The 15,089-nt window shown below is 43.0% G+C and overlaps 1 protein-coding gene across 2 annotated transcripts in view; it reads right to left on the bottom strand.

The window, feature by feature from the left end:
* Positions 1 to 166: 166 nt before the first annotated feature.
* LOC148366196 (dematin-like) overlaps positions 167 to 15,089 on the bottom strand; it is a 36,993-nt gene continuing 22,070 nt past the window's right edge. The window contains exons 5-16 of one of the 2 annotated variants that reach the window (XM_088336641.1): positions 11,692 to 11,748; positions 11,454 to 11,619; positions 10,216 to 10,260; positions 9,996 to 10,148; positions 9,816 to 9,934; positions 9,643 to 9,748; positions 5,273 to 5,331; positions 5,167 to 5,209; positions 5,073 to 5,080; positions 4,945 to 5,001; positions 4,796 to 4,876; positions 167 to 3,001 (exon numbers count right to left, since the gene is read on the bottom strand). In XM_088336641.1, coding sequence (XP_088192767.1) covers positions 2,888 to 3,001; positions 4,796 to 4,876; positions 4,945 to 5,001; positions 5,073 to 5,080; positions 5,167 to 5,209; positions 5,273 to 5,331; positions 9,643 to 9,748; positions 9,816 to 9,934; positions 9,996 to 10,148; positions 10,216 to 10,260; positions 11,454 to 11,619; positions 11,692 to 11,748 — 1,008 coding nt within the window. In that variant the 3' untranslated portion in view covers positions 167 to 2,887. The remainder of the gene's footprint in view (positions 3,002 to 4,795; positions 4,877 to 4,944; positions 5,002 to 5,072; positions 5,081 to 5,166; positions 5,210 to 5,272; positions 5,332 to 9,642; positions 9,749 to 9,815; positions 9,935 to 9,995; positions 10,149 to 10,215; positions 10,261 to 11,453; positions 11,620 to 11,691; positions 11,749 to 15,089) is intronic. The other variant, XM_088336643.1, reaches the window with a different exon arrangement.

Genomic DNA, 15,089 nt, shown 5'->3' with positions numbered 1-15,089 from the left:
CTTATCTATTATTTGTTATATCTTAAAAATGATGGCGGTTGGCTTGGCAAAGATGCAAAATGGCCGACGTGACACAACGTGATGTCATCATCCTGCGTCTGCAAACTCTGACGTCCATTTAAAAGGAAATCCTACTATTTTCGTCCTGGTCAGTGGAAAAGCCTAGCGAAAGTATTGTCCCCTCAAGAAATCTTTGACATATTGCCACATTTTGGGCCTTAAACTTCAATCAAAAAAAAAACTGAAAATGTTTTTTCAGAATCAACAACTTGGAAAACAAAATAGTGAGGTGGAGCCAAATCATGTCATCATTTTATATTTTCACAAAAGAAACCTGAAAAGTATGTGTTGCAAAAAATATTGGCTGCCCTGACCAAAGAACACACCAGGTAGGCCTGGGATTATGCTGTGGAAAAGTTCAAAGTATGAATGGGGTACAAGAATATTTAGCAACATTTACACATCTCTCGGTGCACTGTGCAAGTAATACTATCAAAATGGAGATAATGTAAAACCACTGCAAACCTACAAAGAACTGGCCTTCCCTCTCAACTTTTGTCCCAAACAAGGAGAAAACTAATCAGAGAAGCAACCAAGAGGCCCATGAACACATAGACTAAACTGCAAGCATAAAGAGCTGAGTTGGGAAAATCTGTGCACAATATAATTAATAGTCATACTCTGCATAAATCTGCCCTTTATGGAAGAGTGGCAAAAAGCCCTTTCTGAAGGAATACCATGTTTGGCGTTTGCAAGAAGCAACATTAGATAAACAAATAACATGTGGTGCTATTGTCAGATTAGACCAAAATTAAACTTCTTGGGCAGAATGCTAAATGTTACGTTAGGCGCAAGAGTAACACTGCGCATTACCCTGAAGACACCATTCCCACCGTCGAACCTGGTGGTGCCAGTATCATGCTCTCGCGTTGCTTTTCTTAGCAGGGACTGGGAAGATTGTTAGAGTTGATTGGAAGATAGATGAAGTCAAATACATGGTGATTCTGAAATACGTTTTTAGGGAGTCTGCAAGAGACCTGAGATTGGGGCACAAGTTACAGATGTGCAAAACTTATAGAGGCATACCCTGTAATTGCAGCAAAGTGAGGTTGTACAAAGTAATAACTCAAAGGGGGGCAATACTTTTGCAACACCTACTTTTTTTTTCTTTTTTGTTAGCATTATATAAAATGTTGAAAAAAATTGGTTTCTTTCTTGATCCTGTCTCACATGAGGTTGAATTTTAGTTTGTGTTTTTTATCTATTACTTTGAAGGGACATGCTTGGGGGGGCACTACTTTTGCAAGGCACTGCAAACCAACCAATTAACCGCTAGCAGTGCAAAAAATGTAATCAACATGTGTCTTCAAGAATAGCATATCGCAATCAGAGTTACTCGGACATTCTGAAAGATTGGGTGAAATTATTGCTTAAGACGACAATTTGGTGAAATAGGAGTTTTAAAGAGACCGTGCCTGAGAAGATTAGAAATAAGGAGCCTATAGAAGTTTGGGTCACATTGTAGAAAAAAACTCACTGGGCTAGTGGGTTAGAAAGAAAGAAAGAAAGAAAGAAAGAAAGAAAGAAAGAAAGAAAGAAAGAAAGAAAGAAAGAAAGAAAGAAAGAAAGAAAGAAAGAAAGAAAGAAACTCACTGGGCTAGTGGATTAGAAAGAAAGAAAGAAAGAAACAAACAAAGAAAGAAAGGAAGAAAGAAAAAAAAAGAAAGAAAGAAAGAAAGAAAGAAAGAAAGAAACTCACTGGGCTAGTGGATTAGAAAGAAAGAAACTCACTGGGCTAGTGGATTAGAAAGAAAGAAAGAAAGGAAGAAACAAACAAAGAAAGAAAGGAAGAAAGAAAAAAAAAAGAAAGAAACTTACTGGGCTAGTGGATTAGAAAGAAATAAAGAAAGAAAAAGAAAGGGACTCAAGGGAGGTGGTACAAAGAGAGGGACAGAGAAAGAAAAAGAGAAGAGAAAGAGAGAAAATGAGAGGGTGAAAAGAGACAAAAAGAAAGGAAAAAGGGGGAAGTAATTGAGAAAGTGATCAAAAAAGAGTGAGTAAAAGAAAGAGAGAAGAGAATACAAAAAGAGATGGAAATAGAAAGACAGAAAGAAAGAAATGGATGCACAGAGAGAAAAAGAGACAAAGAGGGAAAGAAAGAGAGTGAAGTATGGCAACAAAGGGTCAAAGAGAGAGTTTGAGAGAAATGGAAGAAGAAAAAAAAGAGCGAAAGAGAGACAGAAAAAATAGTGAAAGAGACCGAAAAAAGGAAGAAAGACTGAGAAAAAGGAGAGTGAGAAACAACAAAGAGAGAGAAGTGAAGAAAAGAGGGAGGGATAAAGAACAAGACAGACAAAAAGAAAGAGTAAAATAAACAGAGAGCAAAAAGAAAGATTGAAGGAAAGAAAGAGAAAGAGTGTGAAAAAACAAGAAGAGAAAGAGAGTGAGAAAAAGACAGAAAGAAAGACAGGGAGAGACAAAAAGCAAGACAGAGACAGAAAGAGAGTAAAGAGTGAGTGAAAGAAAGAAGAAAAACAGACAGCGAGATAAGAGAAAAAGGAGAGATGGAAAAACAGCAAGAGTGTCTTTGTGGGGGGGGGATATATTCAAAATTGCAGTTCGTTTTTCTCTTGCACTTTTCTCAGGGTTGTTTCGCGGGCCAGATTAAAGCCCTTGGCGGGTCCAATTCGACCCGTGGGCCTTCTGTTTGACACTTTTGCTCTTTATTATTAGCTTTCTTCATTAAAGTTGAAAGCCAAAATCTTTAGCATCATTTTAGCATAATTGCGCTAATGCTAACACTCGCTCTCGCTTCCCCAACGCTAATGGTAGTTTCATTCTCAGCTAGTGTGGAGTGGGCGTGTCTTCCCCGGGGTGGGCGTGGCTGTCAAAAGAGACCCGCCCTCTTCTTCAGATGATTCTGCCGCCACAGAGAAAGATCCTCAAACTCTTCCGGCGTCATTGCGAACACGCAGACAAAATCTTCCCGTGACAAATGTCTCTGAAAACATATGAAAATATAGATTTTTTAGCTTGAGGTTGGCAACCCAAAATGTTGAAAGAGCCATATTAAAAAATGTATATATACTGTATATATCGTGTCGTGCATTGTGTTCTGAGCAGACAGCAAGCAGCAAATGCTATTGGTTGCTATGCTATATGGTCAGGGTTGGGTAGGGTTACTTCAACTTGATTACTTTCAATTACTTTTGGATTACTCCACTACCAAATATGCTAATAAAAGACAAAAGAAACTAAATATGAATAAAATGATGACTCACAACACGTGGTAAGCTTTCTCTCCTGGCTTTGATCTCCGGCAAAACTAACATAAAATGCGAGGGAAACAAAATGAAAATAAATCCAAACAGCTTGCCAACATTATTTTTCCATTCCATGTATTCCGTGACTCCCCAAGCCTGCACAAAATTTAGTCATTTTATTAATTAGTTTATTTTGTCTTTTATTAGCATATTTGGTATTGGAGTAATCCAAAAGTAATTGAAAGTAATCAAGTTAAAATAACCCTACTCAACCCTGTGTATGGTTGTATGTGCGTTGGGTGGGCGTGACTGTGTGCTCGACTGTGATAGGCTGGTGTATGCTTTCAGTCAAACAGAAAGGCTGGTTCACAAGTCAATGTATCCACCAATAAATACTGGAAAGAGCTGCAACAGCTTGTTTTTAGCAGCTCGTTACATCGAAAAGAAATTCATCGATTAAAATCGGACTCTGAGGAAAGTCAGAAGACTGCAAAAAAAAATGGTGATCACTAGCGGGTGCTCTGTGGATTGTTAACAGGTCCGGGAAGGGACTGAGGCTGCGGGTCTGGCCCATTCCTACAGCTAAGCTACGTAATACCCTTTATAAGCTAGCATTGCAGAGCCTGTATTTCACCAACGCCGGATTAATTTCCCATGAAACGGGAAACTGCTACATTTAGGGAGGATGAATTATAATGTTCGTAGAAAGCAGGCTCATTTTGAGGATACCCGATGCTAGTGTGCAGCTAGCCAGCCACTCTCTAAATAGCTTTCTTACGCTTTTATTGTACATTTGTATAATGTCAATAAAAGTCCAGTGTTATGATACAGCACACCACTGTCCTCCAGATGGCGCCAACAGGCAGAAGAACTGGAAGCCCCACACCAGTACATCATCACAGTGAAGTACAATTTGTAAACTGGATGCTAACCCCCCTTCCTGTTAGCATTTATCTTTCTTTATGTTAGTATCTAGCATGCCACCCTCCTCCAGAGGGCGCCAACAGGCTGTAGGAACCCACACCAGTTCATCATTAGAGAGCTGTATTTAAGGACTGTGCCCATCCCAGCCATCTCCGGGCAGTGGGCAGGGGACACCCTGAACTGGTTGCCAGCCAATCGCAGGGCACACTGGGACAGACAACTCATTCGCTCATTCACACCTAGGGACAATTTGGACCGGCCAATTCACCTGAAATGCATGTTTTTTGGAACGTGGGAGGAAACCGCAGTGCCCGGAGGAAACCCACGCAAGCATGGGGAGAACATACAAACTCCGCACAGGAAGTCTGGAGCTGGATTTGAACCCACGACAGGTTCCCATGACATGAACTGTGCCGCACAAGCGCTAACCACTGCTCCGCCGTGCTGCCCTGTATGGAAAATATAGGACCAAAAACTATTTTTTGGGGGTGCGCCCTATAACCCGGTGCGCCTTATAGTGCGGAAAATACGGTAGTTATTAATAACCTTTACCCCCCTAACTCAGCTAGTGTGTCTGCGCTTGGATTTGCCTCCCCAAAACACTTCACCTCCAGTCGCGTTCTGTCCACCCCCGGAGGATGTTTGATCCGTCCTCTTTGGTTGACCACCAACGTCTCGTAGGGGTAAATCTGTCAAAAGAGGTAGTTGTCAAGGCAACCGCCCAGGAAACGCACATCACCGGAATAACACTTTGTACCTTGAGCTCCAGGACACTCGGTAGCGAACGTCCCCGGTCCATCGCGGCCTCGCCGTTCTAACACACAAACACACAAACATCACCACAACATGGCCGACGGCCGGCACAATGATGAAGACACACGCTACCTGAACACCTGCGGGAGACACACACGCACATAAACACGCACTCATTAGGACACTTGAACGCAGCACGCAGGTGTGGAAGGACCCTGGGGGTTACCTGTGGTGAGCTTCTCCGACGGGGTGAATTCTGTAGACTGCAACTGGAATTTAGAAGAGCACGTGAACGCAACATCAAGGACACACTCACTCCCGTCTATACTCACCCTGGGTAGGCCTGCCCCAGAGGATGCTGGGAAAGAAACAGATTGGGAAGTAGAAGCACCTGCAGAATGACCGGGAATAGAAAACTTCAGGTTTTATGGACAAGGCCAGTGTTCCCTCTAAGCTGCGCGCGTGCGCAATGGCGCACTGCTCGCACATTCTCAGCGCACAAGAAAATCTAGCCGGCGCACAAAAATCAGGGCTCAAAATGACTAATTAAGAAACAACTTAAGTCAAAGTTACAGTGCATGAAGGTCAAAATACACGGGTTCCCCCGAAGTTGTGTCCTAAATGCGTTTTTTTGAAGTCGAGTCGGAGTAGAACGAAGTTGAGTAAAGTTAGTAGAGTTTGTCGAGAACCGGCTTCTTTGGCTCGGCTCGTTAAAAGGAACCGGCTCTTTCGGGTCCTAAACGGCTCTTCGGGTTGTTTTTGATTCTTTCATCCCAACATGACCAAATATGATGTAAAATTATGCACAAAATGACTTAAAGGAAGGGGGGAAATAGAACAAAAAAGAAAAAAATACCAAAATGAAAAAGGAGTGAAAAGTTGAGAAAAAAGAAATAAAAGGAATGAAATGAAATGAAATGAAATGATCTGCATTTATATAGGGATTTTCAACTCAATGACTTCCCAAAGCGCTTTACAATGTGCTCCACATTTCCCAATAGCGGCCTTGCAGCCATGTAAGGCGCTAACCTGCTTATTGGGAGTATTAGGGGTTCAGTGTCTTACCCAAGGACACTTCGACATGTAACACGGACGAGCCGGGATTCAAACTGGGATCCCTTGATCCCAAGACGAGCGCTCTACCTCCTGATCTACTAAAAAGTATTTAGAAAAAAGCCAGAAAAAAAGAAAAGAAAGAAATGTAGGAAAAAAGTAAATAGAGAACAAAAAGAAAAAAGTAACAGCTCGGAAAAAATAAACACAATGAGATTTTTTTTAAAGGAATTTAAAAAAAGTTGAAAAAAACACGTAAACACGTGGAAAATTACAGGGAACATTGGACAAGGCCTGACTATTATGTAATTTACAGTTCATAATAAAACACAGTACGGTAATCCCTCGCTGTATCGCGGTACACTTTGACGCTGTTTGGTTTTTTCAGTCAGCATTGAGTTCTGCATTCTGATTGGCTAAAACAGTCGCCCCGGCCCTTTTTCTGCCTACGCATTGAAGGATTTTTATACATTCTACTATAAAGGATTTTATACAAGTTACATTTGTTGAATGCAACGAAGATTTTTCACAGAGAAGGCTTGAGTTCAATGACAGGTCGCGTCGTTCCCGAATGTGAATGTTTTGTTTAGTTCTGTTGAAAACAGAGTTCTGACGCAGGTGGCGGGCGATGTTTGGAGAACAAGGCCCTGATGACGTGAAACACTTGGTGTTGTTTTGTGTTTCTTCAGACATCGTGGCGACGAGGTGGAGCCCACATGGGCGTTCCTGGCCCGCCCCATGGGGGTGGCCGACACGCCAGCGTGGGAGAGAGGCGTGGACAGAGGAAGAACTTCAGAAGATCAGAGATCGAGGGACAATCGAGAGAGAGCCTCGACGAAGAGCGACAATAATTCGGCTAATTCGATGGAATTCACTTAGTTTATTATTTAAGAAATTAAATCTGCTCCCGTGTGGAAATGCCAGTCTCTTGCCAATATTTTCCCGAAATGAAACGAGCATGCATTGTTGAGTGAAAGAAGGTTATGTTTGGTTAATGGAGTCAGATAAACTAATTTTAACAATTTGGTAAACACTACATTTTTAATAGTTTAATTCCCAACAGCATCGATAACATTGTGGTCTAAGTTGTACACATAGGTAAAACAGCTTGATGAACATACATTATGTACTCCCAAATTGTGTCAGTACCAGAACGGAAACAGGACCCAATTGCGTAACGTTACCACAAGTTTTATTGAAAGAAAGAGGAAGGACTGCGCCCATGATCCGGTGTTCGCTGGGCGCGGGAAGCAAGTCGCTCTCGTACTCGGTTTGGGATCCGAACACGGAAGTGGATCTTCCGTAACGAGCGATGGTGGTGTCAAGGACGGAAAAACAGGTCGATAGCCGGGACAGGAGAGCAAAAACGTGGTCGGGGTCAGAAACGGGTCGTAAGCCGGGACAGGAGAGCAGACGTGGTCGGAATCAAAAACGGGTCGTAGCCGGGGACAGATGGTAGCAAAACACGGACAGGTGGTAGTCAGGGTCGAAAAAGGCTTGCCTAGTGTTCACTGAGGTTCGCAGACGGACTGACAACCGGGGATTGACAGGACTGGGTTCAAATAGTGACAGGGAGCCAATCAGAACCCGCGGCGGTTGGCGCCATATGAGTGGGCACAGGTGATTCACATCGGTAATCATGACAAAAAGAACCATTACCAAAATAACTTTGGACGCTTCTTTAATCAATCATATTAATAAATGATCATTTCATACATCATTATCAAAATCATTTGTTAATCTATAAAATCACCATATATAAAGTATTATACCGTTTCTGAGAAGTTATTCTTTTCAAATTGTTTCTTTCTCAATTGTTAATGTCCCAGTTTTCCACTTTTTCTTTCCCTTATAACTAACCTTTTTAGGACTGTTAGTATATGAAAAAGGAAATAAAACAAACAAAATCACAAAAAAATGAGATGTGGTCCCTCTCAAACACTACTGGGACTGAGAAAGAAGAAGAGATTAGCAGGTCGTCATCGCCATCTACTATTAAAGAGTCTAATGGACCCTCCATTTTGTTCTTCTCGCTTCTGATTTTTTTATTGTTAAAATTTTAAAGTTTGAAGTGGGATTGGACGTGCACCAAGAGTGAGCCACAAGAGCCGACCAAACCAGGTGAGCTCCCGCCCAGCACCCCTTCCCATCGTTTTTTCAGCTAGTGTTAATGTGTTTATATAAAAATGTAAAGTATCAGCAGTGTCATGGTTGCCATGGGGCCCAATTGACCCCACCCGTGTGGCGCCAGCTGCGCCTCGTTGACAGATTGGCTTCCCTTCTATTTAAGCTCAGTGCTCTCACTCTCCCTTTGTCAGTCCGTCAACGAACCTCTGCACCCGCAAGACGTGGGTTTTTGACCCGGTTTCCTGCCTGTGTCTCCTGTCCGGTATCGTTCCCGTCTATTTTGTCCTGTTTAATATCAATCTTCAGTTTCAATCCTGTGTAGTTTGTCCAATTTAATTTTGATATCCAGTTTTGATATCAATCCTTTCTGTCCCGTCCTGTCCAATATCGACCCCATCCGTCCGATATCTGCTCGTGCAATTGGTATCAATCTCGTCGGCCTCTGGCTTTCTGTCTTTCCACGCCAGACTGCTGCCTTACGTCTTCCGCCCAACGATCGCCGAATCACTGGCATTTGGGTTAACGTGCATGACTGCCCCATTTCCCGTAAAATAAAAGCTTGTGTGAGAAACGTCACGCATTTGGGTTCTCCTCCAGTTCCGGTTCATGACAAGTGGTTATTCTTCTTTTATCTCTCTTTTTCCTTTTGTCATTGTATTTTTCATGTTTTATTTTTTTTCATATTTGTCTTCTCTTCTTTATTCCCCCCCCTTTTCAAGACATTTCATGCATAATGTTACATAATAATTGGTAATGCGGGGATTAAAAGTGAAGGATTTTAAACATTTGACTATAAAAGATTTTATACGATTGAATACAAGTTACATCTATTGAGTGCAATGAAGATTTTCACTGAGTGGGCTTCAGGTCACGCTGTTCCAAATGCGGAATGTTTTGGCTGGGGAATTTTGATAACAGGACTCTGACGAAGGACGGCAGGCATTGTTTTGATAAACGCTCTGCTGTTTTGAGTTTTTACAGACATTGAGGCGAGGGGGTGGACCCCACGTGGGGGCTTCCCTGGCACGCCCATGGGAGGAGCCGGCACACCAGTTTGCGGAAAGACGTGGGCCAAGGAGAGAAGGCAGAAGATCGAGAGAGGAGGCTTGACAGAGACTCGAGCGACACTAATTCAACTAATTCAGCCATATTCAATGAAGTTCACTTCAGTTAATTTGTTTAAGAAATTAAATCTGCCCCGGTGTGGAAATGCCGGTTTATTATCCATCTTTTCCATCAAGAAACGAGCGCGCATTGTTAGGTGAATGTAGAATGTGTTTGGTTAATGGAGTCAGATAATTAATTTGAACAATTGGGTAAACGGTACATTTTAATATTTAATTCCTAAAGAAAGCAACAAAAACAACCTTAAGAGCTGTTCGGAACTCGGAAGTTCTCTAAAATAGTCGGAATTCCCATGGAGAGTAATTCAGTTTATAACTCAGTTACTTTTTGGAAGAAGTAGTGAGTAACTATAACTAATTCCTTTTACAGCAACGATCCCAACACTGGTTATTAGTACCTGTTTGTAGTCTGCGGTCCGGCAGCGAGCGTGTTTTCCTCCTCAGAGGAGAAGCCGACTTGCTCAGTTCCTCCTTGAGGAGGATCCTGCCGAGATTGGACTGGATCTGAAGACAAAAATGGAGGCGATATCACCATCACCATGACCGACACCCGAAATCTACTGCTTCCCACCTTCTCTAGCTCCTGCCTGTGAAGAGCTCTCAGACCCCAAACTTGATCGTCCTCCTCCTCATCCTCCTCTTCTTTTTCTTCTTGACTGTATGCACTCTTGCGACTTGCCTTCTCCTTCTCTGGTTGTGAGGACCAGAAGATGAAGGAAAGGGAACAAGAAGAAACCCAACGGATGCTCACCAAAAACAGCCGACGAAGGGGGGCAAGGCCAATGTTCTGTCTCTATTTTGGAGGGTGCGTTTGGATCGGGGGGCTCAGCGGCGGGGAACTTTGACGACTCGATGATGAGATCCTCCAAGTGCTTTCCTGAAGGGATCGCTGAGGATGAGGCACCTGCACCAACGTAGCGTGATTAGCTTAATGATGCTAACGGCTAATGACCGGAAGGTGATTGACGGACCTCTTCTGTAGATCGGAGGTTTTTTGTAGATGTTGCTGCCATTGTCTGAAACATCAACGGAAACAGTCATAACTTCTCCCCAATTCTAAATAACACACATAGCGTATTTATATTTTAACATTTAAACAAAATGACCTGATCAGTTATGTTAGAAATTTTATATTAAAATGTACCGTTTACCAAATTGTTTGAATTAGATATTAACCAAACACAACTTACATGCACCTAACAATGCACGCTCATTTCTTGATGGAAAAATGAACAAGAGACCGGCATTTCCACACTGGGGCAGATTTAATTTCTTAAATAATCTAGCTAAATGAACTCCATCGAATATATGGCCGAATTAGCCGAATGAGTGTCGCTCGAGTCTCCGTCAAGCCTCCTCTTTCGATCTTCTGCCTTTCTTCTGTCGACCCACGTCCCTCCGCAAGCTGGTGTGCCGGCTCCTCCCATGGACGTGCCAGGAAAGTCCCCACGTGGCTCCAAACATCTCGTCTCGATGTCTGAAATGGTCAAAACATCCTCGAGCGTTTCTACGTCACCAGGGCCCCTCTGCGTCGAGAAGTGCTGATTATCTTATCAGCCCTTTGTCCCAGTTCCTCGCTGTTCCTGTAAGCATCATTCTCCACTAGGTTGCACTGACCTGCCCCACAGCCCAGCCAGTGAATATCTTTTGCATTAAATGTCATTTGTATTTGATCATACAAAATCTTTTATAGTCAAATGTATAAAATCCTTCAGTTACTGAAGGTCCGAGAAGAGACAAAGAGCAACAGTGTCAAACAAACCTCTGCCCCACAAGACGGGGGTTCTGATTTGGTCCTGTTTTCCTGTGATATCTCCAGTCCGGTATTGTTCCCGTTTATTGTTGTCCTGTTTAATTTCGCGTTCCAGTTTAGTTTTCGTCTGTTTTTGTCCTGTTTATTATTTTCTCCAGTTTTCGTTCCCGTCTAGTTTCTCCAGTTAATTTTCAACTCGGGCAATTGGAATCGGTCTCGTCGGTCTCTGGCTTCCGGTCTTTCCACGCCAGACCGCCTACCTAACGTGCATGACTCCCCATTTCCCGTATAATAAAGGCAGGTGTGAGAACGTCACGCGATTGGGTCCTGTTTCTGTTCTGGTTCTGACAGTATCTCCAATTTCTCATAACAAAAGTAGCTGGTGTGTAGAGGGGCCACTGTATTAAAATAGGCAGTGGGCTAGATTTACAATACAAATAATCAAAAGAAGTTTACCAGGCCTATGGAAATGTTGCATTGTCTTAGAAGGTTGTATGTTTTGTCCGAGGAGTGCACGTTGCGTATGCGGCGATGGCGTGGTGTTCCCGCTAATGCGTTTTCTGTCGCCGGAGGCCGGCGAGGAGCAGGCAGGAGAAATCTTCTCCGGCCAGGCTCTGGATTCCTGGAAAAGTTGAGACGGATCAGGAGGAAGCAGAAAGACATACAGTATGGTTAACCGTGAGCCTGGTCTCACCTCGGGAGAGGTCGGAGGGGAGAACGAGCTTGGAGACAGGGACCTCTGCAACGGAGACTATGAAAATGTGTGGAGAAACAAATAAGACCAGACTTGAAGACCAGTAAAGACCAAAAATATGAAAATCAGTTCATTTCTAGACTAAAAACCGTATTTTGATTGCTGATTCAGGGCACTTGCGAATGCCCCGTTGGCGCCAACAGCTCTGAGCGCTGATTGGTTCATTGACTCCTTTTAAACCCCCGGCTTCCAAGAGGAAGCCGTCAGACCGTCCTGCGAACCTAAGGTCGTTTTGACTAAAAGTGTATATAGTGCAGTAGTGGTGGGAAATAGAACGAATAGAACGAGAGGAAGGCCCAAATATGGTTGGATATTTGGTCGTTAAATTTAATAAATACAAGAGTATGTGCTAGGGCAGGGGTGTCAAACTCATTTTAACTCAGGGGCCACACGATAGAACAAACATTCAGTCAGGTGCCGGACTAGTAGATGAAAGAGAAAGAAAAAGAGGGATAAAAAAAGAGAAAGAGGGAGTGAAAAGGAGAGAGGGTCGGACAAAGAAAGAAAAAGAGAGCGAGGGAGAGAGCGTGAGAAACAAAAGAGATAAAAAGTCATGAGAGGGGGGAAAAGAAAGGGAGAGGAAGAAAGACATACAAAGAGAAATAGAAAGACAGAAGGAGAGAAGAGAGAAAAGAAAGCGCGAAGGGTATGAAGAGAGAAAGAGAAAAGAGAAAAAAGGAAAAAAGGAAGTTAGAGCAAAAGAGGTTAAAAGACACAGAGAGAGAAAGAGACAAAGAGCAACAAAGGAAGAGAAAAAGAGAGACACAGAGAGTGAAAGAGACAGAGACAGAGTGGGAGAAAAGGGGTGGAAAAGAGAGAGAGAGAGAGAGAGAAATACAAGTACAGCGTCTTTGTGAGAGGCCCCTGGCTTTGGCAACATCAAGTTGACATATTTCAACCTGCAACTTGTTTTTCCCTTGCGCTTCTCTGAGTGTTGTCTCGCGGATCGGATTCAATCCTTTAGCGGGCCTGATCTGGCCCGCGAGCCGCCTGTTTGACACCTATGTGCTAGGGATAGGTGTGAATGGCGAAGGATAGTTAAGAATGACTGATATCAACGCATATGATGCGGAGGGGGTAAACCAGTGAATGCTGTCGGGTTTCTCTTCGGATGAAGGGTTGTATGACACAGCAACTCACCCATTGTTGTTCTGTGGGCCTGGTGTTCGGTGTCAGGTTGGGAAGAGCGAATGGGAATGAATTTTTGGTGAATGGGAGTGTGTTCTTGACTCTAGCTACCTCCCACGGGGGGGATATGGCTTTGATATATAGATAGATAGATTATTCGAATTTAGGCCGGTTCCTGAGTACTAGGTTGTCAATATTTTTGCCAATCTAAACTGATAGTTTTTTAACTTGTTTATTTCTTTGAAGTATTTATTACATCTTCACCATGTCTAATGTCTTTGCATAAAATGTTTCACAACGTTGATATAAATGACTCTAAAGACAATTCAATTCCAAAAATCTTACCGACCAAAATCGGAAAATGTATGTAACGGGAATTGAACCAGGTGAGAACGCCAAAGCTCAACCACTAGACCACTAGGCAAACAAATGACCTATAAAAAGGCGTTATATTTGATCTCATTATTTACAGTGCACGAAACAAATGTTAAAGAATAGGGAAAACGGAAAAGCTGTCACAAGCCAGGAACAGAGACAGGACCCAATAGCGTTCGTTTTACTCGGTTTTTATCAAGAAAGAGAGCAGTGCTTGCCTCCACGATTCGATGATCGTCTGTCACGGGTAGCAAATGGCAGGAACACGGAAGTATCACTTCGCCGAGCGAGGGTAGTCGTTAACAGTGAGAAAACAGGTCGATGGCCAGGACAGGGGAGCAAAACAGAAAAGGGTCCAGAAACAGGTCGGCAACAGGTATCAGGCAGGAAACAGGGCAAAAGAGGTCGATGGCCGGGACGGAGGAGCAAAAGCAGATACGGGTCAGGAAAAGAGGTCGGCAACAGGTATCAGGCAGGAAAACAGGGCAGGATAATGTCGGAGAGTACAAAACTTGCCTAGCTGAGAGCATAGGTTTGCAGACGGTCTAACGCTGGTAACAGAAAAAAGTGGCAGGAAGCCAATCAGCGACCAGGGCTGTTGGCGCCAAAGGAACAGGCACAGGTGCCTCGCATCAGTAATCATGACAAAAGTGGCCTAAAAGATATAAATAAAGGCAAAAAAGCACGACGAGGGAAACAACTCTTTGGCGTATCCAATGATGAATTTCTGTTTCTCAATTTTCTTGCATCGGTTTCTGGCACTGTAGAAATACTGTAATAACAAGATAAACGCTCATGCCTTTTCATATGTTATCTGTATCACTTCAGATCCAGTAGATGAGGGTCGGCGCGCTCACCACTGTGACCCGGGTTCGATTACCATTGCATAAAATGCTTAGTGATTATAGTCAGCGATGTTTTTCATTGATCAATCATTGCATAATTACGGTAATATATCATAAAACCTCATGTAGTAACGCACTTGCATAAATACTGTCTGAATGCATTTAAAGGTACAGTGGAACCTCGGTTTTCGAACGCCTCTCAGTTCGAACAAATCGGAGTCCGACCAAAAATTTCGAGAAATTCTTGCTTCGCTGTTCGGTCAAAAAATCGGAGTTCGAACGCCGGTAATGCGTGAGTGCGTACGCTAGGGTGTGATGCTGAGCCACGTACGGGTGCAGATCGCTCTTTTCGTGACCAACTGTTATCGCGTGCGGACGTGCTTCGTTTTGCTTTCGCTTTTAATATAGGTGTACCAAGTGTTTTAGCCCCTAATTATGCCTCCGAAGAAAGTCAGTGCAAGCAGCAAAGTTGCTACAGGTGAAAAAAGAAAAGTAGTGCGTACAACTATTGCATTTAAGAAAGAAATAATAGCTCCACCGTCCACCTGCGCCTTCTGCTGACCACCACAAAGGTAAGAAATCCTATTCATAATTATTTTCTTTATCCTTTTTTTTATTTTTACACGTTTATGTTAGCGTAACCTTTCGTACGGAAGATTACGATAACGCGAACGTACGATTAGCCTGGGTTAGCTTCATGTCTACGTTAAACATTCAGGGTGTTGGAACGCAGCCCCCTTTCCAATGAACCGCTCACCACTTGTTGTGGAGACCCCGGTGCTAAATGACTTGTAAACGACCTGATTTTTTTATTTTTACACGTTCATTTTAGCGTAATCTTTCGTACGGAAGATTACGATAACGCGAACGTACCATTAGCCTGGGTTAGCTTTATGTTTACGTTAAACATTCAAGGTAAACATTCAGGGTGTTGGAACGGATTAAAACGATTTACATTATTTTGAATGGGAAAAATGATTTCGGTGATGG

This window comes from Urocampus carinirostris, chromosome 5 (assembly GCF_059441175.1).
Source record: "Urocampus carinirostris isolate Australia breed hairy pipefish chromosome 5, RoL_Ucar_1.0, whole genome shotgun sequence".
Taxonomy (NCBI): domain Eukaryota; kingdom Metazoa; phylum Chordata; class Actinopteri; order Syngnathiformes; family Syngnathidae; genus Urocampus; species Urocampus carinirostris.
Note: the sequence above shows the minus strand (reverse complement) of the source record. Positions and strands in the feature narration are given on the sequence as shown.